The following is a 24,237-nucleotide window of genomic DNA, read 5'->3' on the forward strand; positions in this document are numbered from 1 at the left end:
GAAAAGTAATACTCTCATATATTAATGAAACGAGTATAATTTGGTACAGATTGGGAAAAATGGGCAATATCTATTAAATGTTACACATATGCTTTGGCCTGGAAATTCTACTTCTCTGTATACTTGAACAGGTATATAGTAAAGCCTGAAAGCAACCTAAAATGTTGGTCAGGAGGATACAGATTAAATAAAATGCTGTGCATTCAAATAAAGGAATATTATGCAAGCCATTTCAAAGAAAAATAACCTCATATATAATATTGAAGGAATGCCAAGATACACTGATTTAAAAAAAAACAACAAAGGGTAGATTAATATATTGAATATGCTGCCACTTTGGGAAAATAAAAAGATAGGGTATGAATACATATCCATACGCACAGACTACTTCTGGGAGTATAAGCAGGAGAAATGTAACAGTGCCTGCCACTGGGTGCCTGGGTATAGGAAGGTGAATATTTTCACTGCATAATGTTCTATACCTCCTATTATCTATAACAAAAATAAGTAACTATATTTAAAGGTCCTGGAAATCACTCAATAAGCATAATGTGTCAGGGTGCCTGGCTGCCTCAGTGGGAGGAGCATGTGACCCTTGATCTCAGGGTTTTGAGTTTGAGCCCCATGTGGAGTGTAGAGATTACTTAAATAAGTAAAACTTAAAAAAATAAGCATAACGTCTCAAGTGATGGCAAAAATTATGAATATAAATTAATGAGCTAAAGGAAAACAAGTAAAAATAAGACTTTGTATTTAAGAAAAACTACAAGAGTTCTAAGGAAATACTATATAGCTTCTTAACTAGATATAACACTACAATATTAAAATTACTGGCTTCCCACACACACAAAAAAATGTAAGAATAACTACTAAACTACTTACTTGAGTCCTTTCAGGAATCAAATTTAAAGTTTTCAACAATCTCCTGTAGGAGGGGGGGAAAAATACAGACATAAGGATTTGTGTCTGTATAAACCAACCAATGGAGAAAAATAACCCTTCATTATTTGTATAAATAAAACTCTCAAAATAAAAAAAATTATGACCATTAATAAGCCAAACTCCCTTCAAACACATCTTTAAAACAGAAGATATTCTTTTGACCACCAGAGGCCACCCAAGTTTCATAAGAACAACTGAATTATATTAAAGAATTCTAGTCCTAATTTTGCCAGTTGAGAGCTGGGCTGGGCAGGGCATCTCTCTTAGCCTTATCTCTGAAAGAATTGCATTAGATGTTTAAAGTAATTTTTACCTAGAATATTAAGATTAAAATATCTCACATATTGAAAAAATTCTAGCATCCTTAGTCTGGAAATCCTTACAATTTTATATTGGCAATAAATGGTCCCATGTTCAAGTCATCTCAAAATCAAGGCAAGAATCATCAACTCATCAAAGATTATTAAACTAACTAGGTAAAAATTTGATGGAGAACTTATTTTTTCCGTTTTTTTTTTTTTTAGTATAGTTGACACCCAACATTACATTAGTTTCAGGTGTATGACAGAGTAAATATACATTATGCTATCTATACTCACAAGTGTAGCTACCATCTGTCACCATACATCACTGTTAGAACAATCATTGACTATATTCTCTATGCTGTGCTTTTTACTCCTGTGACTTTATTCCAGAACTCGAAGCCTGTAACTCCCACAACAGAGAACTTTTTAAAACTTTCTCCCAAGGGGCTCTTGGGTGGCTCAGTTAGTTAAGCGTCTGCCTTCAGCTCAGGTCATGATCCCAGGGTCCCAGATCCAGCTAAACAACCAGCTCCCTGCTCAGCAGGGAGTCTGCTTCTCCCTCTGCCCCTCCCCCCACTCGTGCATGCATGTTCTTTGTCAAATAAAATTTTTAAATAAATAACAACTTTAAAAAATTACTATATATTTTCAGAATAAAGAATATAAAAATAGAAGACAATAAAAGACTAAAAATATATACGCAGTAGTGGTATTGCTCAGTCATACGGCACTCTTTTTTTTCTTGATTATTCTTTTCACTTAATCCACGTTTTTATTTAAATTCAAGTTAGTTAACATACAGTATAATGTTGGTTTCACTGTAGGATTTTGTGATTCATCACTTACATATGGTACCTGGTGCTCATCACAGCAAGTTCCCTCCTTAATACCTATCACCCATTTAGCCCATCCCCCTGCCCATAAAAAAAACAAAAAAGATACTGATATTTTAGTAAGACTAAACAGAGCTTGCTGGAGCAAAATAATTAGCATCCACCAGGATAAAACACCACCTCCCCTCCCCGCAAAAAAAAAAAAAAAAAAAAAAAAAAAAAAAAAAGACCCGCACAGGGGCGCCTCGGTGGCTCAGTCGTCAAGCGGCTGCCTTCGGCTCCAGTCGTGATCCCAGGGTCCTGGGATCGAGCCCCGCATCTGGCTCCCTGCTCAGCGGGAAGCCTGCTTCTCCCTCTCCAACTCCCCCTGCTTGTGTTCCCTCTCTCGCTGTGTCTCTGTCAAATAAACAAATAAAATCTTAAAAAAAAAAAAAAAAACCCTGCACTAGTGAGGCCCATGTCAAATTATGAAACATCCTTCATCCTTAAGAAATCTATATAATTAGGGAAAGAGGAGTATAAATATTCCCTATGCAACCTTGTACTGTTAGTAAAACAAAACAGAAGACACAGTTTGATGATTACATACAAAAGAAAAGAAAGAATATTGGACTATAAAGAAGGTAAGTCTTAAGCTGGATCTTGAATTAAAACAACAGAAAGGGGAAAAGATAATCTATTCAGCAACCTTCTGATTAGTAGCACATGTTGTTTATGACATTACCCAGATTTAGAAAATTGACCCATCCCACAACTAGAAGCCAATCAGCTAAATTTAAGCAAAGATACTCTCTCACTGAAGTGATCATGTTACTGTGTAATCACTAATCTCCCATAGTGGAGTCCGGAAGTACTCCAGTAAAGTTCTCTGATCCAACAGGATATGAAAACTGAAGAATAGAACTGAAAAATGGAAGGACCCTCTACATCACAACTAGGCAGAGAACATGATTAGAATTCAGTATAGAGAATGTAAGCTTCATTTAGAAGTTTGCTAATTCTCTTATGCCATATTCATTAGAGAGTATGTTTAATATACCACCATGGTATATCAAATCCAGAAAGAAGTAAGCCTTTTTTTTGAGCACCCCAGAGAGCCAACCATTATTAGGTTGACTTACTTGAGGACTAAGAGAATACGGAGGACTGGAATTCTCAGTGAGAGTAGCCTAGAAATTGAGAAAACAGAAACTCACAGGCAATATCCTTCTGTCAAACCATTCACACTTTGAATCCACAGGCAAGGCAATAGGTAGATCTATTTTTCACCTTATCCAAACTGGTTATAATAGCAGTTTAGACCATAGAATAACTGTGCACACTGCTCTTTTCAGCTTCCAGTATTAAGTACACTCAGAATTTAAAAAACAACAACAACAACAACAAAAAACCAGGGCGCCTGGGTGGCTCAGTCAGTTAAGAAGCATCTGCCTTCTGCTCAGGTCATGATCCCAGGATCCTGGGGTGGAGCCCCATATCACATCAGGCTCCCTGCTCGGCAAGGAGTCTGCTTCTCCCTCTGCCCCTCCTCCCGCTTGTGCTCTCTCTCTCAATAAATAAATAAAATCTTAAAAAAAAAAACCCAGAATAAAATAGCTTTCCCTCCTCTCCTCCCTCCTCTCCAAATCCACTCCTTTCACTCTATTTTCATCAGTAACTATTTTGATAGTGAACTATGGCTAGTGAACAGAAAAGTCACATATGACCTTATACTCTAGATGAGCATTAGGCATTTGCACTGGCAATTCCCCACCTAGAATGTTTTTCTCCAGCAATCTGCATGGCTAACTTCTTCTTCCTTCATTATTATCTTCTTAATGTCATTTATCTAATCCCCCTAAAGCTTCCTATTCTTTTCATAGAACTAATCATCTAAGATACTATATAACTTATTTTTGATGCATATTATTGGTCCCTTGCTACCAAGAATATGAACTACATGAAAACAGGGATCTCTCTGTTCTTCATTAATAATAAGCACCTAGAACAACTTGCACAATGTATTTGCTCAGTGTTCATGGAGTTAATTTAATAATGCTGGTAATATGCCTCCTCTAGATAAATGATTCCCACATCTCCACTTCCATCCTGACTGTTCAAGAGAATATATCACAAACATCTGCAACCCAACATGCCAAAAGTTCTTCACACTTCTCAGAAACCTGCTTCATCTTCTGTCTTCCCCATTTTAGGCAATGACAACACCATGTACCCAACAGCCCAAATCAGAAACCTGAATCATCCAAGACTCGAAACTTTTCATATCTAACTATTCATTAAATCCAGTTATTTCTATTGCCTCATTATATAAATATCAGATGCTCCTCGTCTAGCTATTGGACTCCCCAGCAGTAAAACACTTCTCTCTGCTTCTCCCTCACCCTATAAATTGTAGCCAGAAAGTTCATTCTGATAAGACACCTGATTTAAAAATCTCTCAGTAATTCCCCATATACTGAAGAATGAAGATTCAACCCTAACCTTAAAAAAAGGCTTATTTATGACCTTGCTTTTGCCTTTCCAGCATCACCCCCACCACTTCCCCAACTGCTTAGCACACTTTTCCTCTGTCCCTCGCCCTGCTCATGCTCTCTCTCAAATAAATAAAATCTTTAAAAAAAAAATCTTAAACTCATCTCAGTATGAGATCCACTGACCTTAAAGCAAGGTAAACATATTCCAGACATGTTAAATTGAAGCAAGAAGATTTTAAGGACTGACTTCAACCCAGAAACTAGATATTACTAATATTTATTGGAAAATGTTTAAAATTCCAGACAACTAAATTAAAAATGAATTTTAGAACATAATTAGTGAAGGTCTATGAAAAAAAAACGAACACTGATGTCAATTAACATGGTCAAAATAGAGCAAAATATCTACTAAGATTAATCCCTGTTCCGTGCTGAGGGAGATAAATGTAGGAAATGGTAGTTAAGAAAGCCAAGAAAATTTAAATAGAGTCTTGAGAGATTGCTTAAATGTGGATGAATGATAATGGAATCCAAAAAAAAAAAGGTAAAAGAATTATGGAAGATGTGTCTGAGAAAGTTGGAACTGATCAGAACGGAAGATTTGCATTGCAAAGGAACGGAAAGTAAGCCTGCATAGGAATTCGACAAGCTTTCCTTTCCTCCCCTTTAGTAGATATTACCTCTCCTATTTCAGATAAAGCACAGAGGCTCTGAAAAGCTCAATCCCAGAGCCAAAGCCTGGAATCATTCAGGTCTGCATGACTTTAAATCCCACATCCTTTTCATCATATCACATTGCTTCACAAAGGTAACAGGCAAAGACAGAACACATTCAAGTGCATTAAACGCTAATACAAAGTAAGCAGCTAGAGGAGAAGCTCACTGCAGGCTTTTAAGTCTAGAAATAAGGTGCAGGGGAAAATGTCATTCCAGAAGATTAACCTGACAGTATACAAGACAGATTAAAGGAGGGGGCGCCTGGGTGGCTCAGTCGGTTAAGCGTCTGCCTTCTGCTCAGGTCATGATCCCAGAGTCCTGGGATTGATCCCAGAGTCCAGGGATCGAGCCCCGTGTCGGGTTCCCTGCTCCGCGGGAAGCCTGCTTCTCCCTCTGCCTGCTTGTGCACTCTCTCGCTCTCTGACAAGTCAATAAAGTATTTCTCAAAAAAAAAAAAAAAAAGATTAAAGGAGAATAAGGCTTAAGGAAAGGAGACTACTGACTATTAACTTAAAGTACTGCATTCTCTGCTAGTTTCACAAATTACTTGATTTTTCGTGCTTTAAGGACACCTCTTATATAAGCCCCACTATACTGTATTAAATACTTAGGAGATTCTTGATTGTTCAGTGTAAGTGATCAAGTAATTGAAATTATAAAAATGTTTGCCTATATATGTTTACAAATCTAAATCTTACTTCCATCTGGATAAAGCTTACAATCTTAACTGCTCAACCTCCTTCCAGTCTCAGCTCTCCTCTCCATTCTACCTTTTAAAAAGGATACGCAGTTAACTTTGCTAATACATCATCCATATCTGAAGTTTCCCTTATCAAGAATCTAAATTGTTTCACATCAATTAACTGTAACAAATCCAAACTCCTCTGCCCTCTCTCATCTCACCTAAACTCCTGTTCTCTCCAAAAAGATCATGCGTGCCAGCCTCCTCACTGTGCCACAAAGTAACACACACACCACCCTGGAGTTATTTGATATATTTCTCAAACTACAGTACCTCTTTCCATTCTCTCATTCAACTTCGAACCATCTGTGAAGACCAAGCTCAAAATCTAGTATTCTCCACAAAGCCCAATTCTAAGCCCTACCACACTAAAATGGATTCCAAACTGGTAACTGATAGGCTGCATGTGACATGTGTTTGGCCCAGGGTTTCTTTGGTTTTGTTTTGTTTTGTTTGTAATAAAACGTTATTCCATTGACAACACTCAAAAACTGAGAGATATCACTTTCCAAAACCATATTTCTAACTATTATTGAAAAACCTACATGCTCTGGCAACACTGGAATCATATTCTCACAAAGCCACAATCAGCTGAAGCTAAGTAGCAGCTGATCCCTTTCCAAAGGTTCTTAACATCTTAAAGTCAGATGACATGCCAACTGCCCAACTTCTGAGACTGTATCTGCAGCAGTTTCAATCAAAGGAATACCTGACTGCCTATGGGCACTGGAATTACAAAAATAAACAAGAAAATAACAGTCCCTCCCCCACAGCCTAGCTCAGTAGAGAAAGCAAAGAGACAAGCAATTAATTAGCACACATGTGGTAAGTGCTATGATGAGGAAAGTAGAGGGCACTTAGCATATGGCAAGGGTATCTAACTCCCTCTGGGGAAAGTTACAAAATATCCCTCAGAGAAAGTCATAGGGAAAGTGAAACCCTTAGCAGGTGTAGGGATTATCCACAAAGAGGCAGAAGAAAGGTCAGAGAAATCAAATGCCACAAGAGAGAAAAGAAAACTCTACAAAGACCCTGGAGGTGGGGGGGAGGAAAAATATTCTGAGGAAGTGAAATCAATTCAATACAGGCAGAGCCATCAACTTAACCTCAAATGCAGGAGTCAGAGAAAGGACTCAACTGAAAGGGCAGGAGGCAAAAAGCCAAGTGCTGGTTATGGTCAGGAGATGAGAGTTTCCATCAAGCGGAAGAACATGTAAGAGTTTGTTAGCAGGGAATAGAGGTTTCAGCGAGCTCAGCTGTTGTGTTGAGGGGTGAAATGGGTAAGAAAAGGAGGGAAAAGCAGTGATAGCCTAAATCAAGGGAGAGGAAGTACAAAGCAGCATGGGGATGAGGGTGTAGCATAGAAGACCAAAGGGGCTTACATCTTCGGCGGTAACCAAAAATAACGGGGATGTGAAGCATGGTAGCTTTGGCTGGCCACAAGTTTGCCAAGAGAATTAGTCCCAGCGGTCCCCTGGTGGATGTGGAGGCATTCGGGCTGCGCCCTGGATGCACTTCCTTCTCTCTAGAAGACACCGGCTTCAATCTGGATTGATTGCGTGCAGACTCCAGGAGAGGCTCTGGATTCCAGGCTGCTGACACGCAGGCTCCCAAGGAATGGTTAGAGGCCTGGTCTGTGTGTGCTGGTGGGTAGAAGTATAAACTACCCTGTATTAGTTTCTGATTTTTCTGTAGGGATGAGGGGCCCATTCACCCCCTAAGAGAAAAAGCAGTGTGTGCCCATTATAGATTTACAGGACGGAAAAGGGCGCCAAGTAGTCCATTTGTCCATACCAACTCAAGATGAGTCATTCTGTGAATCCGAGTTGACCTTGTCTCAACTAGACTCAGATATCCGCCAGAAAAAGGCCTGTTTTACACTTTTTTTGTAGCTCTCAAAGTGCCTAATACTGAACTGGTACATCGAACACATTCTTTAAATTTACCGACTTCCTAACTTATCTTGGGTCACTGAAGTTACCTAGTTCAGTCTTCTTCCTGCATAATAAGGCGCTAAAGAGAAGCAAACCTGTGTCTCAGACTCAACAGTTTCCTTTATTCCAAACTCCACTGCGTCTCTACACCCTCCACCGCAAGGGCAGAATTACTGCACGAATCAAATGCAACGGGAGACTCCAAGTCCCGCCACGGAAAACACCGGCCCTCCCACCCGCCCGCTCGCTCGACTCGGGCGTAGCAGCCCCCGAGCCCTGCCCTGTCCACCTCGTGGAAAGGTAAAATGCGCTCACCGACTCTGGGCCGCCGGGAGACCCCGCAAATGTAGTCGTCGGCTCGTCGCCCCTCTCCTAAGCAGGCACTTCCGGCGCGCTCAAAGACGTCAGCAAAAGCGCCTGCCTCCGGAGCCTGGGTCTAGCTACAGCCAGGAAGAGGCGTTGCTGTCGCTGCCTTCTAGTCTCCGGCGCTTGACCCCTCCCAGGACCCGTGATGCCAAGGCCCCAGCGGGGGACGAGGAAGAGTCCGGGTTGAGCCCCAGCTGAGTCGAGGGCTCGCGCTCTAGTCTCCCAGGCCCGCCCTACCTAAAGGTAAACGCTTCCTCAGCTGCGGCCTTTCTCCCAGCGAGCCCCTCCCCAGACCCGGCCGCGAAAACGATTTGCCCCTCTCCCCGGTTACCCTTTTTATTCCGGGCCATTTACCGTTGCCCGCCCTCGCAGTTCTCCCCAGAACGGTAACGCATAGTTTCAAATGGGAAACTTTTAAGATGTGGAGTTCCTGAACTTGTCTAATAAATTCCAAGAAACATCTCAAGCATCAAGCAGTTTTCCTATTACTCCGCGAATTGGCATGTCCTACGGTCAATATTTTGCCATTTGTGATGGCCCCTACCCCCCCCATCTCAAATACACACCACACAAGCTTTTTAAATCGAAATTTGAACCTTGTTAAGTACGATATAATTTTCACGGATAATCTGCTTTGTAAAATACGCTATAAAAATTAACTACAAATTACATTTGTAAGCTAAAAATACATATACTATACGGAAACTTATTCGTATAGTAAAATATACCATGTCATTATTTACCAGTAATATGCAAAATTAGTGATTTGAAAGAACTTTGTATCATCAAAATGTGAGGCTAAAATTTTCTCTTAACACTACTGCAAAGAAAAATATTAAGACAACCAAAAAAGTACCCCAAACCAAAGCAGTAGTGAAAATGAGCGGCTACAGTTCTTTCTGAGCTAGCAGGCTGTTTATGATGTGGTAGGCAAGGTATTAAACCTTTTCAAAAGCACTTTTTTGCCCTTAGCTTGAGGGAAGGTTAAGTGAAGCCTCAGAATTTTTTATTTATCTGTTTAAAACTCATTCTGCCTTCATACCATATAATCCAGCACTATAATGGTTAAAGACTCTACTTGAAAGAAAGACCAGAAAGCTCCTTTTCAGTAATATCTGGGGAAAAGAAATTCCTTAATTCACCCAGCTGGAGTAATTGTTAATCCTAAAAAGTGAGGAAGGTGTATTAAATGTGGCATAATTAAATCAATGATTGTATATATTGGTTCTGCTTAGAATGAAGAATACCTGGTTTAGATTGCTTCTGGGTTTGTTTTCTGTTATAGAGATGAGTGGTGGATTGGCCCCAAGTAAAAGCACAGTGTATGTATCCAACTTGCCCTTTTCCCTAACCAACAATGACTTATACCGGGTAAGTAACTTTTAATACAATTGTCCACTGAACTCTCTACCTGAGGTACAGATGTAGCTTAAGCACACAGTTCTCTTCGGCAAAATTCTTAATAACTACATTACAATGCACTTGAACCATCAATAGTAAAGACCTCTATTGCAAACATAAGTAAAACAATTGACAATTTTGTAATTTCCCAAAGAGAGTTTACAGTGCTTTCATAGAGAATAACAAGTTCTTTATAAACACAGAAAACACAGCTAGCATAATGAAGTGGGAGCAACTTGTGATAGGTTGATTTTTCCTGCTTGCTTACTTGGTTTTTTTAAACTGGTAGGGTGGAGGTTTTGGAGGAAAGGGCTGATGAAAGCAAACAGATCCCTTTACTAACCCTCAAATTCTAAAAGGATATTTTAGTTTATGTACATGGCAGAAACCGAACAGTTTAATGTTGTTTTTCAGTTCAGGATGGGGTTGGGGCAGAATCCAACATCTTCTTTCACCTCTTCACCTTACAGAGAACAAAATTTCCTTCTGTCCCTGTCCTGCAGATGAGTGGTTAAGAGGAACTGGAAGGAATGACAGGAATCCTTTCTTCCAAGTGTGCCCTCTTCTCTCTGCTTCTTTGGGTGGATGTTAAGTACAGAGATGCTGCATAGGTGATACACAGTATTTGATTAATTACTTAACTGAGATAGCCTGAGTCTCAAATAACAAAGGAGAAAATGCACTTTAGCTTATTTCCTTGTATCAAAATAGAGATATGTCTGTATTTATTGAACACTTACCATATGCTGAGCACTCTTATAGGTACTAAGAATACATCAATGAACACAAAGATGAAAATCTATCTTGGCACTCATAACATAGCAAGATAAAACAATGTGAAATATAAAAAAGTCAAATGATATTATTCTTTGGATACTAAATTAATGCTAAGATGTCAGGTGCTAAGGAGAAAAAATAAAGGAGGTTAATTAAATGTCAGGTTGGGATGGGGCGCCTGGGTGGCTGAGTCGTTAAGCATCTGTCTTCAGCTCAGGTCATGATCCCGGGGTCCTGGGATCAAGCCTCGCATTGGGCTCCCTGCTCCACGGGAAGCCTGCTTCTCCCTCTCCCACTCCCCCTGCTTGTGTTCCCTCTCTCGCTGTGTCTCTCTCTGTCAAATAAATAAATAAAATCTTAAAAAAAAAAAAAGTCAGGTTGGGAATGGAGGTAACGTTTTCCATGAGCTGTCTAAAGCCCTTATTGAGAAAGTAACTTTTGAATAAAGACCTAAAGGAAGTAAGAGACAGCTGTGTAGATGTCTGGGGGAAAAGCATGTCAGGCACAGAGTAAATCCAGTGGAGAGGGAGGAAGGGCAGTCAGAGGAAGGTAAGCCTATGAAGGGATGCCAGGTAGGGCCTACATAGATAATGGTAAGGACTCTGAGTGAAATGAGAATAGAAAGTGTTACACAGAAGACTGTTTTGGTCTTCAAGATTCAGTGTTTTTTTTTTTTTTTAAGATTTTTTTATTTATTTGAGAGAGAGAGAGCACATGAGAGGGGGGAGGGTCAGAGGGAGAAGCAGACTCCCTGCCGAGCAGGGAGCCCGATGCGGGACTCGATCCCGGGACTCCAGGATCATGACCTGAGCCGAAGGCAGTCACTTAACCAACTGAGCCACCCAGGCGCCCCCAAGATTCAGTGTTTCTAACACTGCAATCCAGTTATACTACATTCCAGCATTACACAACTTAATCATAAAACTCTATTATTAATTGTGTATATTAATATTTCTGAAAGGTCTTTCTAAGACATAATAAATAGGAACTAGTAGCATATATGTAGTGGCTGAAACAAATAGATGAGATTGCTTAGGTTGAAGATGTAGAAGTAAATGGGAAGATAGGGCCAAGTGTAAAGAACCACCAACATAGTAAGAGCGTGCAGAAGGAGGGAGACTGATGGGAATGGATTTTTATTACAGAAGCTTTTTTGTTTTATAAGCAGTCTAAGGATCCGTCTTCTGAAACAGTTATTGCTTAATGGGGTTAGCTAGGAATAATGATATTCCACAACATTGATATTTGAAGCACATGATTTCTCTGGGGCTATGGTGGGGTTGATAATTGCCAGGGATATACCACAAAAACACAGCAGCTGTGCAATGTGTATGCCTTCAATCTACCACACATAAAGAGTGGGTTTTTTTCTCCGCGCTCTTTTGTTAGAAATTTAGAAATTGGGGCAGATACCTGTGACTCCAATAACAAAAATATGAATATTCTAGTCACTAAAAAACATATATCTTCTAGGGCCTACTTTATAGAATAAAGGCTAAAATTTTTCACAAGCTTTAACAAAGAACATAGTTAATACAACCTGAAAATCTAATGTTTCTTATGATTTAAAATTAAATTGTAAATTATTATGTGGTCTTTTGTTTCAGATATTTTCCAAGTATGGCAAAGTTGTAAAGTAAGTATTCACTTCAAATTTTGAAACCTCATTTAAAAGTTTATCTGAATTTACTTTTCCATTTTATAAGATTTATTATTTTTCAATAAAACGGATATTTGATATAACAAAGAAAAAATGCTACTGTTTTTATACATATTTCGTTCATTTTTCTGAGTATATAAACATTGTATAGACAATTTTTTTAAAGACTTAATTCTATACATGCAATTTTGTTGTCTTTTTTAAAACTTGACATTATACTATAAACATCTTACCATGTACTTGAAAGATACACCCTTGTAGCTAATGATCTCATGATATTCCTTTATATATCATAATTAAACAATTTCTTAATCATACTAAGAACTAAAACTGATTCTATTATCCAATATAAGACATAAAGGCTCTGATTAAATACATATTTGGGTTATTAGAAGGTGTGTTATCAAGTATACCAGAAGTGGATTTCACTTGTCAAATAAGTAGAATGTAAAAAAACAAATATTTCGACATGCAGAGTGCTTATGAGACTGATAAATAAATAGAAAACATATTCTCTGCTTTCATAGAAAGTTTAGAGATCACTGGAAAGACTGGAAACATACAGAAATGGTAGGGATGATAATATCATTTGGAGCTGAGAGTTACAAAAGGATAAAAGGAACTTCATATATTTAAGTCACTATTTTAAATCAAACTTGTACCTGTATTATGGGGAAAAGAAGTAAAAGCAGGGTATTATTATTCTAACTATCTTACAACCAATATATATTCTGGTGTAAATGTGAAATTGTATTTAAAATCCGAGAATTTAGAACGTATTTTGGCCAGTTTTTTCTAGCTTTGGATAAACAGTAAGAAAATCATCAAAAATGCTTCTAGGTAAATTTTTGTGTCTTTAGAATTTTTTTTTAGATTTTTATTCCTTTATTTGAGAGAGAGAGAGACAGAGACAGCAGGAGCAGGGGGGAATAGGCAGAGGGAGAGGGAGAAGCAGACTCCCTGCTGAGCAGGGAGCCCCATGTGGGGCTCGATCCCAGGACCCATATATCATGACCTGAGCTAAAGGCAGACCTGAACTGAAGGCAGACACTTAACCGACTGAGCCACCCAGGTGCCCCATGGATCTTTGGAATTTTGAATAGTCATTATTACCAGTCAAATCACTAATAATGATGATATGTGACAATGAGCACATAAATATGCTAGGCATTGTTCTAATCTTCTTACATGTATTACTTCATTAAATTCTCACAACTACCTTTTAAGGTAAAATACTATTATTATCCTAATATTATAAATAACAAAACTGAAGCACACAATAAACTTACATATTGTTAGTTAGTGGTGGAGACAAGATTTGAAATCTAACAGTTTGATTTGAGAGCCTGCTCCCTTAACCATACCATTACCTTTTCTTGGTTTTTCCCATCTGTCAGAATCTCTGAATGAATTTCTATACAAACATAAAATTAAAAATCATGAGAATGCTATGAAGTCAAAGACAGAGTTGTAAGCACCTATAAATAGGGAAGACATGATCTAGTCTGGATGGGGTAGGTTTACCTAAGTCAGTATACTTTGAATTGAAACCTTAAGGCTGAGTAAGAGTTAAGTAGGCAGAAAGAATGGGAAGAACGTTTTAGGTAGATGGACTACCTTGTGCAAAAGCCCTGGGGCAAGAGAAAATAAAGTGAGATCAAGAAACAGAAGGCCAGGGGCACCTGGGTGGTGCAGTTGGTTAAGCATCTGCCTTCAGCTCAGGTCATGATCCCGGAGTCCTGGGATCAAGCCCCACATTGGGCTCCCTGCTCAGCGGGGAGCCTGCTTCTCCCTCTCCCTCTGCCTGCCTCTCTGCCTACTTGTGCTCTCTCTGTCAAATAAATAAATAAAATCTAAAAAAAAAAAAGAAACAGAAGGCCAGTATAACTAGAGATGAGTGAGCAAGAGGGAGAAAGCACAAAAAGGGTCTAGAGCTGGAAGCAGGTTCCTAATCTTGCTTCTTGGCCGTGTTACAAGATATTTGGTTTTCATCCTAAGAATACCAGGAATTCACTGGTACAGAATTTTAAATGAAGGAGGAACATGATTTGAATTTTTAGAAGCTTATTCTGGCTTCAATGTAGAGATTAGATTGGCAGGAAACGAGCAGATGCTAGCAGACCAGTCAAAAAGCTGTAACCATAGCTTAGGGGAGTAATGTGCACTAAGGCAGTATAGGTGGAGAGGTAGAGACTGGACAGATTTGAGAGATGGTCAGATGATCATTAGGCTATAAAATGGGTAATATTTAATGATGTCCTTACTTAGTATGTAAGGTTTGGGTGAGTGAGAAATGGGTGTTATGGATGACACCCAGGTTTCCCAGGATAGTGTCTGTTTCATATTATGACCTTAAATGAGTACATCTCCTACCAGAAACTTGGGAATAGAATATTTGGTGTAATTATTTTGTTCTGTTACCATAGAAGGTATCTCTGTCAAAGTACTGTATTGTAATTGGTTTATAGGTCTCTTTACCTCTGGACTTTAAGCTTTTTTCCTGAAGGTAAAAAACCTTGTCCTAGGGCCTTTAATTAATCAGTGCTTAAGTGTCTGGATGGAGTGACTGACTGACCACATGAATAAACAAATAGATGCACTCTTGAGAAACCCGTTTCCCATTTGTATCTGTCTTTTTGTTTTAACGTACTGAGCTAGGCATAATAGAAATTACAGATACAACCTTAAAGGAGTTTATATTAAAATAGGTCAGATGAGGCATTGCTCTTACATAAACAGACTTCAATAGAGACTAGCAGAAAGAGAAATTATTTCCAGTTAAAGAGATTAGAGAACTGACATGTTCTGAGCTCTGAAGAATGAGTCAAGTTTTGATGGGCAAAGATTGAGAGTTGAAAGGAGACAGAAGCCATGTGAATAGAGGTATCAATTTGGAGAAGTACAGGCCATGCTCCATGAACATTGAGTAGTTTGTTGTTGCTAGCCCTCATAGTTTGTGAGAATTAGTGAAAGATGAGGGAAGTGGGAGCCAAATCATAAAGGATGTTGATTCAAGACCAAACCATAGACAAATTGAAGAACCAAAGATTTTTGAGCAGAAGAATGACATGATTTTATTTACTTCTTAAGTAGAAATGCTCTCAGTGGCATATGAGAGCATTAACATCAAGGGAACTAGTAAGAATAATACACTGTTGAAACAGCAGTGCCACTGTGGACAAGAAAAGCTGTGGGAATGAAAAAAAAAGGGAACAGATGAGAGACATTATTAACTGAGGATGACTTCGAAAGCTAACACTTCTGAAATAGTACTTTAGAAAAAAATAATTAATGACTTTAACTGACCTTCACAAATACCATGAAAATTCCAAAAAGTTAAAGTAACTACTTTCTATTTCTTTCAAAATTGGTTGAAAACTTTCTTTCGTATCCTCAATAACTGTGGTGACTCTAAACAAGCATTGTCAAGTGTTTCTTTCCTCCTAAGCCCCATGAATAAACAGATGTACTTGTCTGAGAAACTAAACCATTTTCCCCTAAACTATTTCAACTTATGTTTCCTTTTTGAATGAAAAAGATACCCCTTTTCTTAATATAGTGGCATCTTTTTACCAATTTCATTCCAGTGACTATTTAAGTACCTAAACCCAAATCCATTTAGAATAAATTTTAATATGTGAAATAAAATGTTAAATAAAATATCCATTTATTTATTTACTTGTACCTGTTGTCTTTTCCTGTTAATTCAGGTTTTAGAAAATTATTATGCTTTGTCTTAAACATTGTCTTTTTTTTTTACTACTTGAAAATAATTGCAAATTTAAAAAAAGTTGCAAAAATAGTAGAAAGAACATCAAAGTATCCTTTACCCAGATTCACCTATTGTTAACATTTTACCCATTTACTTTATCATTTGCCCTCTTCTCTCTCCTCGTTGTGTGTGTGTGTGTGTATGTGTGTATGCACATGTATATATGTATGTATGTACATACACAGTTTGTTTTTGTGAGTTATTTGAGGGTAAGTTACATCATTGCCCTTATGCCTAAGTACTTAAGTATGTATTTCCTAAAAATACGGTTATATGTTACATAATCACAATATGGTTACCAAATTCATAAATTTATACTGATAAAATACTTTTATTGAATCAATCATCCATGTTCCAATTTTGTCAGTTGACCTGATAATGTCCCACATAGAATTTTCCCCCCCAGTACAGTCTAGATTTAGGTGTTGATTTTAACTGTCCTATATTCTTAACCTCCTTTAATCTGGAACATTTATAAAGAATGTAGCTCGCTCTCTCATCTTTTTTCCACCCCTCATTTTGTGTTTTCCTAATGTTGCCTCATGATTACATTGGAGTTTTATATACTCTTGGCTGGTAACTGTATAGATGATGTTGTATTCTGTGTGTTTCACATCTGGATTTATACAGTGTCCATGTGTCCCTCATTAGTGATAGTAATCTTGATGGCCCAGTCAAGGTGTTGACCAATTTCTCCACTGTATAAATACCTTTTTTCCCTTTGCTGCTAATACAGTCAGTGAGAAACACTCTTAAGACCATGTAAATATCTTGTTCCACATAAAAATTTCATTTTTTATTTTATTTTAAAGATTTACTTACTTATTTTTAGAGAGAGAGAAGAGGGAGGGGGCAGAGGGAGAGGAAGAGAGAGAATCTTAAGCAAGCTCCACTTCCAGCACTTCCAACGCTGGCCCGATTTCACGACCCTGAGCCAAATCAGGAGCTGGATGCTTAACCGACTGAGCCACCCAGATGCCCAAAAATGTCATTTTAGATACTTGTTCATCAACAAATCATCATCTTGCTTGATCCACTCTTTACTATTATTGTTGCAAATGATGATTTTCCAACTCTACCACTTCCCTTGACATTCTGCTGTAAGCAAAAACCATCCCTTCCCCCCATTTATTTATTATTAATACACACTTATAAATTCCTACTTTTTTCTGTGGTTTATAATTCATTACTGTACTTAATTACTTTGGTACTCAAATTGTCCTATATTTGGCCAGTGAGAGCTCCTTAAGCTGGCTTCTGTACTCCTGAGCCATTCCCCATCATTTTGTTTTTTTAAGTACTCCCTTCCTTTTTTTAAGCACATGTTTTAAGATCTTGTACCTACCCTATCCATCCTTGGAATCAGCCATTTCTCTGAAGATCCCTGTTGAACACTGATTTTTTAAAAATATTTTATTTATTTATTTGACAGAGACATAGCGAGAGCAGGAACACAAGGGGGAGTGGGAGAGGGAGAAGCAGGCTTCCCGCCGAGCAGGGAGCCCGATGCGGGGCTCGATCCCACGACCCTGGGATCATGACCTGAGCCAAAGGCAGACGCTTAATGACTGAGCCACCCAGGCGCCCCGAACACTGATTTTTAAACTACATTTAATGACATATGATGAGCAAGGATCACAAGGACTAGGGATGTATAAAGGATCAGGAGAAAGAACAGGCTCTGTGATCTTAGCACCATCCCTATCACTTAGGTACTTTGGATAGTATGACTAAAAACCACAGAACTGGAGATTCTTAAGGTGATAGGGATTAAGGAGTGTACTTGCTGTGATGAGCACTAGGTGTTGTATGGAAGGTTGAATCACTAAATTGTACGCCTGAAACTAATATTATACTGTATGTTAACTAACTGGAATTTAAATTAAAACTTTAAAAAGAGAATATTAAGAATATAGTTAGATTCTAAAGCCTAGGAAAAAATAAGTAAATCATTTTACTTTTTGTGTTGAAAAGAATACCTCAGTTTTGGGGGGTTTTTTTTGTTTTTGTTTTTAAGATTTTATTTATTTATTTGACAGAGAGACAGCAAGAGAGGGAACACAAGCAGGGGGAGTGGGAGGGGGAGAACAGGCTTCCCGCAGAGCAGGGAGCCTGATGCAGGGCTCGATCCCAGGACCCTGGGATCATGACCTGAGCCGAAGGCAGACACTTAATGACTGAGCCACCCAGGTGCCCCTTGTTTTGTTTTATTTCTGCAGAGTGAGAGCATTAGTGGAAAAGAGGAATTATGCTTACTCTTCAAGATTTTGTTGTCTCTGTAATCTCTGTAATCTCTTTACTTGATCCTTCAAATGTTTGACTTTTCGGGTACTGCTATCATAACTGTGCTCACTTTTGTTAAATTAGTATCACATTTTCTCCTCTCCATTCTTCTTGATATCCCATGACTTTGAAGAAATAGTTGATTTGTCAACTGTATTTATTTCTTTTATTCTGTAAATGTTTTGCTAACCCATGAGTTTTCCAAGTATTTATTAATAATCTGTTTTATTTATTGCTGCCTCATTATTTTTAACTGGCTATTTGTTTATACTTTAAGGGTTACTATAATGAAAGATAAAGATACCAGGAAGAGTAAAGGGGTTGCATTTATTTTATTTTTGGATAAAGACTCTGCACAAAACTGTACCAGGGCAATAAACAACAAACAGGTAAGGCCATTCATTCCCAACAAGACTTTTAATCCAAAAGCCTTTGCTCATCCAGGCCAAAAATGTGGGGATACAGTGGATGATCAAGTCATGGATACCAGTAGATTTTGAGGGTATTTAACCTATAGAAAAGAGGTCAAAATTATATTCATTCCCAAAACACTGGCAGAATCTAAGGAATAAAAATCTATTCTATAGGATGTTATTTGTCATACTCGACCAGGCAATTGATAAAGTAACCTAAAATAAAATGGAATTGAAAATTTAAGGAAATGGAATCAAATAACTGTAGTTTTAGGTTTCAATGAAATACATCCTTCTGCATTTACATTTTTCTCTGGTTTAGTTATTTGGTAGAGTGATAAAAGCAAGCATTGCTATAGACAATGGAAGAGCAGCCGAGTTCATCCGAAGACGAAACTACTTTGATAAATCTAAGTGTTATGAATGTGGGGTGAGTATACCTAAAACTTAATGTAATTTTCCATAGTTTATTTGAAGGTATTTTTCACATCAGTGCTTTATTTGTGCTCTCTAAAACTTCTGGCTGGCTAACACCAGGTTATAAAAGTTGTTTTACTTCGGGACTCTCTACTCATCTTAGAAAATGCAACTGAAAGATAACTTGAGTTAGGTAATATAGAGTGGTATTTTCTCCAGTTTCTAAATCTTTGAAAACTGTTAAATTAAAAAGCACCAGACGGGGGTGCCTGGGTGGCTCAGTCAGTTAAGTGTCTGCCTTCAGCTCAAGTTGTGATCCCAGGGTCCTGGGATTGAGCCCCGCATGGGGCTCCCTGCTTCTCCCTCTCCCATTCCCCCTGCTTGTGTTACCTCTCTTGCTGTGTCTCTCTCTGTAAAATAAATAAATAAAATCTTTTAAAAAAAGAAAAAGAAACTAGAAAGGTATTTGGGTTTGGGGGTTTTTTAAGACAGCACATAAGCTGTGGGGGGTGCGAAGGACCCGAGCCAAAATCAACAGTCAGACACTCAACAGACTGAGTCATCCAGGCACCCCTGCTCTTGCTATTTAAAAAAAAAACACTTCGTAGGGACGTCTGGGTGGCTCAGTTGGTTGAACGTCTGCCTTCAGCTCAGGTCATGATCTCAGGGCCCTGGGATGGGGTCCCACATCAGGCTCCTTGCTCAGTGGGGAGTCTGCTTCTCCCTCTGCCTGCCACCTACCTGCTTGTGCTCTCTGTTTCTCTCTCCCTCTCCCTCTGCTGATCCCCCTGCTTGTGCTCTCTCGCTCACTCTCTCTCAAATAAATAAATAAATATTAAAAAAAAAAAGCACCAGACTAATTACTTATTGTCTTGAAAGATTTAGTGACCCATAAATTTTTGGGTTAATGGGATACTGTTTGTGCCTATAATAGCTTGCCAATGTTTAAGCATCACAGTTCAGTATAAACATTATCATATGATCAACCTATCCTGTTTGGGATAATGTGTTTTAAAAGCTATTTTTTTTTCTATTAATACTGCTAGTCTTTGTAACTGAACTATTCCCAAACTTTCTTACCTAGTTCTTATAGTTTATCATTACCCATTTAAACTTTTGGTGATTAGGAACAATACATAGCCACAAAACAGTTTTGCACGAGGCCTATAATAATGATGGTACCGAGAGAATATCAGTTGTCATTGTTGTCACTTTCCAAAATGCCTAAAAAGTATACCTAAAAATTAGGGTCTAGAGGTAGTAATGGGGAGCTGGGGAGAGGATTACTGAGAGGTATTTTCCTGGCTACAAAATCAGTGGAAGATACAAAGAAATGGGTTGGAGTCATTTCCTTCACTGCCACACTCTGCCCCTTCCTGAAAAGATATATAGATAAACAGATAGATGGATGGTACATTTTGTCAATTCCTGTGATTCTAACACCTCTTAAGTTAATGTTTTAGAAACTGTGTTCCAGAGCCCTGAGTTTTGTTAAAAAGAAAAAAAAGAAGAAAGGCTGGAAGGGAGGAGTAGTTATGGTCAGATAGATGACTATGTATCCTCATATTCATAGTAAATAACATTATCTGAGAAATCCTGGATGAATCTGTTAATCTGCCTTTTTAGTTTATGGATCCATAAATTTGTTATACTTTGTACATTTTATATTTCTTAAATTTCCCCCTCCCCAAAATATGTTTGCATTTATTTAGCCTGGTTTCCCTTAAGTTACTTCATTATGAAACCATTTTTATACATGTTGACATTATTCCAAAAGCAGTTGCATTCACTTAGCAGTTCATTAACAGTAACATCTCTTGGGTTCAGCCATGTCCCCAGATATATAAAGTACACAATCTGTTTGATGCTTTCTAAAATATACTTGAAAAGCATGATTATTTTTCTGTTCTATTGTTTTAATCCTGGTTCAGTCTCTCCCCACACCCTTACTCTTACATATTATCCTTCAGTGTATTTAGTAAGCTACTATTCAGAGTTTAGTTCATTGTCTCATGTTTTACAACTGAACCATGTTATGGCTCATTATAACATTACTCCAGCCATAAATGTAATTCTGATTTGTGTAGTAGCCACATTAAAAAAAGCAACAGGCAAAAATTAATAATATATTTTATCATAACCCAATATATATCTAAAATATTATAATTTGAATATGTAATTAATATTTTCAAAAATTAAGGTATTTTACATTCTTTTTTTCTTATTGTCTTCAGAATCCAGGATGTATTTTACCCTTACAGTGCATATCAATTCAGACAAGTTTTCAGTAGTCATGAGAATTACGGTTAGTGGCTCCCATAATTGGACAGTGCAGGTATAATTTAGATATAAAGGGAGGAAAATGAAATTAATAGGAAAAGTGAGGAAGATTTTAAATTTTACTTTTTTTTTTAAGATTATTTGAGAGACACAGAGAGCAGTGGGCGGGAAGGAGGGGGAGGGCAGAGGGAAAGAGTGTCTTAAGCAGACTTCATGCTGAGCATGGAGCCCAACGCAGGGCTTGATCTCATGACACTGAGATCACGACCTAAGCCAAAACCAAGAGTTGGGTGCTTAACCGACTGTGCCACCCAAGCGCCCCCCCTTTTTAAAAAGATTATTTATTTTAGAAATTTGTTTTTAATATGATGTTAAGCAGCATCTTAGAAGTTAACAGGAAGGTTTCATCCCATTTTATCAAATAATAACTTAAAATTTTTACATTTAAGGTAGGTGGTCCATTTAAATTTCAAATTGTTTTATACCCTGAATCTTGAGATTTAAAATGTTTGAAGGAAGAATACTTCTTTTGTTCTTAGTAAAACTACTAAAATATTCTCTTATTGTTAAAGTAGCTTATTGGGGGTTATAATATCATAATCTCTTTCTTTTAAATATTAAAGTAATAGGTTTTGGTAATTTCTTCATGTATATTCCCAGTGTGACAGTATTCTTTTTTAAGTTCTAAAACTTTCAGTTGTAGAGTACCAAGCAAGTTTCTGTTACTAAGACAACAAATACAGCTTTTTTCCTTTCCTTCTTAATGTGAAACAAAAGGAAAGTGGACACTTAAGTTATGCCTGTCCTAAAAATATGCTTGGAGAACGGGAACCTCCAAAGAAGAAAGAGAAAAAGAAAAAAAAGAAAATTCCTGAACCAGAAGAAGAAATGTGTGTATATCTACTCTTACTAAGTACATTCTTGTATTGTTTCTGTCTTTATACTGTTGCTTGAGTACATTCTGATTTTTTTTTTTTTTTAATAATTTAGTGAAGAAGTGGAAGAAAGTGAAGATGAAGGGGAAGATCCTGCTCTTGACAGTCTTAGTCAGGCCATAGCTTTCCAGGTATTAACAGTTCTTTTAATAATGTCATAGCTGCCTTGTATCCCTTGCTTACTTTATTGATCATCTCATGGCAATCTTCCTCTCTCCCCTTTACCTCTTTAGGAGACAGGCTGTTTCTCTAAGGTCTTTAGAGCAGTGTAATAGAAAAACTCCCCTTGGTTCTTTCTAGATTTAAAGGGCCCTACAACATTTTTAATGTTTTAATCTGATTTCATTATGGAATTAATCAGAAATATTTTATCAAGGTGAGCTTAGCCAAACAGAGAAGATTTTATTAAATCAAAAGATACGTTCTAGGGCGCCTGGGTGGCTCAGTTGGTTAAGCGACTGCCTTCGGCTCGGGTCATGATCCTGGAGTCCCGGGATCGAGTCCCGCATCGGGCTCCCTGCTCAGCGGGGAGTCTGCTTCTCCCTCTGCCCCTCCCCCCTCTCATGTGCTCTCTCTCTCTCATTCTCACTCTCTCGAACGAATAAATAAAAAAAAAACCTAAATAAATAAAATCTTAAATTCTAAAAAAAAAAAAAATACGTTCTAACTGAAATTTCACTTCAAAACAAAACTAAAAACTATTTTTGACCATTAAAAGTCCTAATATAAGTATATGAAACATTTTTAAAGAAGGCCATATAATCTCCTAATTTTCTAAAAAAGTTACTTTATTTTAATGTTTGTAGTTGATAAATTCAAATACATTAATTTATTTTTCCTTTTAGTTAACTAACGTATTTTATATAACATTCCCATTTCCAGCAAAGATGGCAAATAAGCTTCATTTCATGTACCTGTTAATAAGTAGAAGTTGCCTAGAATAATTTTGATTAACGAAGTGAAACTGGGACATAACTTGGGGGGGGCAGGTGGGGTCTCCTAATAAAGTAGAATTGTCTGCATGGGCTGGAGGGTGGGGAGTGTTGGCATTTATGGTGTGTTTTTGCCATGTTTTGAATTAATACACTGTAAATAATGTTCAACAGACTTTCTGGTTTTGTTTTGTTTTCTGAATCACATTACAGCAAGCCAAAATTGAAGAAGAACAGAAAAAATGGAAACCCAGTTCAGGGGGTCCCTCAACATCAGATGATTCAAGACGCCCAAGGATAAAGAAAAGCACGTATTTCAGTGATGAGGAAGAACTGAGTGATTAAAATTTTATTTATTATGTAAATATCATTAAAATTTTTTTTAAATCTTGGGGTACCAAGTTCAGTTGGGATTAAAGATTACTTTTAGAATTTGTGCATAAAGAACACTTAGTACCAAATAATTTTTTACTATAAAGTAGGTTCATAGGAAATTGAAAATAATTTTAAAGTATCATGTTTCTATCTTGCCTTAGCAGAGTAATAAAAATCAAGATTTGCTAGTAACCATTAATCTTGAAAACAGTTCATTTGAATTAAAAAGAAATCTTAATACTATCATAGTATTGCTGTTGTCATCCCAAGAAAAAAGGCCGGTATTAAAACGATATGTTTGAGAAGCTCATTATAAAAGTTGATTCATGTCTGATTGGTTTACATGAAGACATTTGAAGTAAATTTCATCTTTAAGACAAAAACTTTGTGAAGACTATGGAAAATGCTGACTGGTTTATTGTTATTAAGTGTTAATAAAATTTTCAAGAGAATTTTGTTTTTAAATGTAGGTGTTTTGCCATCTTATTTCTTTTAGCTTTATCCCAACCTGGATACATCATAATTACCCACAAAACGTAAAGTAGCTTTCAAAAGCTTATAACCAAACAGCAATCATTTGGTGCACCTTTGGCACCAAGTTCCATTCCCCAGAAGTAACTAACTTTTTTAGCTGTTTCTTTTCATATGTACATATATATTGCTATATAAAATACATATA

General features: G+C 37.5%; 2 protein-coding genes across 9 annotated transcripts in view; one reads left to right on the top strand and one right to left on the bottom strand.

Annotated features, from left to right (window-relative positions):
* The window catches only part of PPHLN1 (periphilin 1), a 146,045-nt gene extending 137,710 nt beyond the window's left edge, over positions 1–8,335 (bottom strand). For 4 of the 6 annotated variants that reach the window (XM_021704779.2, XM_021704778.2, XM_021704780.1 and 1 more), the window contains exon 1: positions 8,263–8,335. Coding sequence is in view for 2 of the 6 variants with exons in the window: in XM_044914880.1 (XP_044770815.1) it covers positions 7,396–7,435 (40 nt within the window). In the remaining 4 variants the exon portion in view is untranslated. Of the gene's footprint in view, positions 1–7,395; positions 7,531–8,262 lie in introns of those variants that run through there. The other 2 variants (XM_044914880.1, XM_021704777.2) reach the window with 1 other exon arrangement.
* A 35-nt stretch (positions 8,336–8,370) lies between these two features.
* Positions 8,371–24,006, top strand: ZCRB1 (zinc finger CCHC-type and RNA binding motif containing 1). 3 transcript variants are annotated; one of them, XM_044914882.1, is made up of 8 exons: positions 8,371–8,699; positions 9,599–9,684; positions 12,099–12,127; positions 18,484–18,595; positions 18,942–19,049; positions 22,094–22,206; positions 22,307–22,382; positions 23,397–24,006. In XM_044914882.1, exons 2-8 carry the CDS (start codon positions 9,601–9,603, stop codon positions 23,526–23,528), a joined length of 654 nt encoding a protein of 217 aa, XP_044770817.1. In that variant the 5' UTR covers positions 8,371–8,699; positions 9,599–9,600; the 3' UTR covers positions 23,529–24,006. The 3 variants fall into 3 exon arrangements, with proteins under 3 accessions (XP_044770817.1, XP_021560451.1, XP_021560450.1); XM_021704776.1 differs by having other exon boundaries at positions 8,371–8,556; XM_021704775.1 differs by having other exon boundaries at positions 8,539–8,556; positions 9,549–9,684.
* The last annotated feature ends 231 nt before the right edge of the window (positions 24,007–24,237 follow it).

The sequence above is a fragment of the Neomonachus schauinslandi genome, chromosome 5 (genome assembly GCF_002201575.2).
Source record: "Neomonachus schauinslandi chromosome 5, ASM220157v2, whole genome shotgun sequence".
In the NCBI taxonomy this organism is placed as follows: domain Eukaryota; kingdom Metazoa; phylum Chordata; class Mammalia; order Carnivora; family Phocidae; genus Neomonachus; species Neomonachus schauinslandi.

Coding starts and splice junctions, on each gene's coding strand:
- ZCRB1 (XM_021704775.1), top strand. CDS start 9,550: ATGAAGAATACCTGGTTTAGATTGCTTCTGGGTTTGTTTTCTGTTATA. Junction 9,685..12,098: donor CCAACAATGACTTATACCGG/GTAAGTAACTTT, acceptor CTTTTGTTTCAG/ATATTTTCCAAGTATGGCAA. Junction 22,383..23,396: donor GTCAGGCCATAGCTTTCCAG/GTATTAACAGTT, acceptor ATCACATTACAG/CAAGCCAAAATTGAAGAAGA.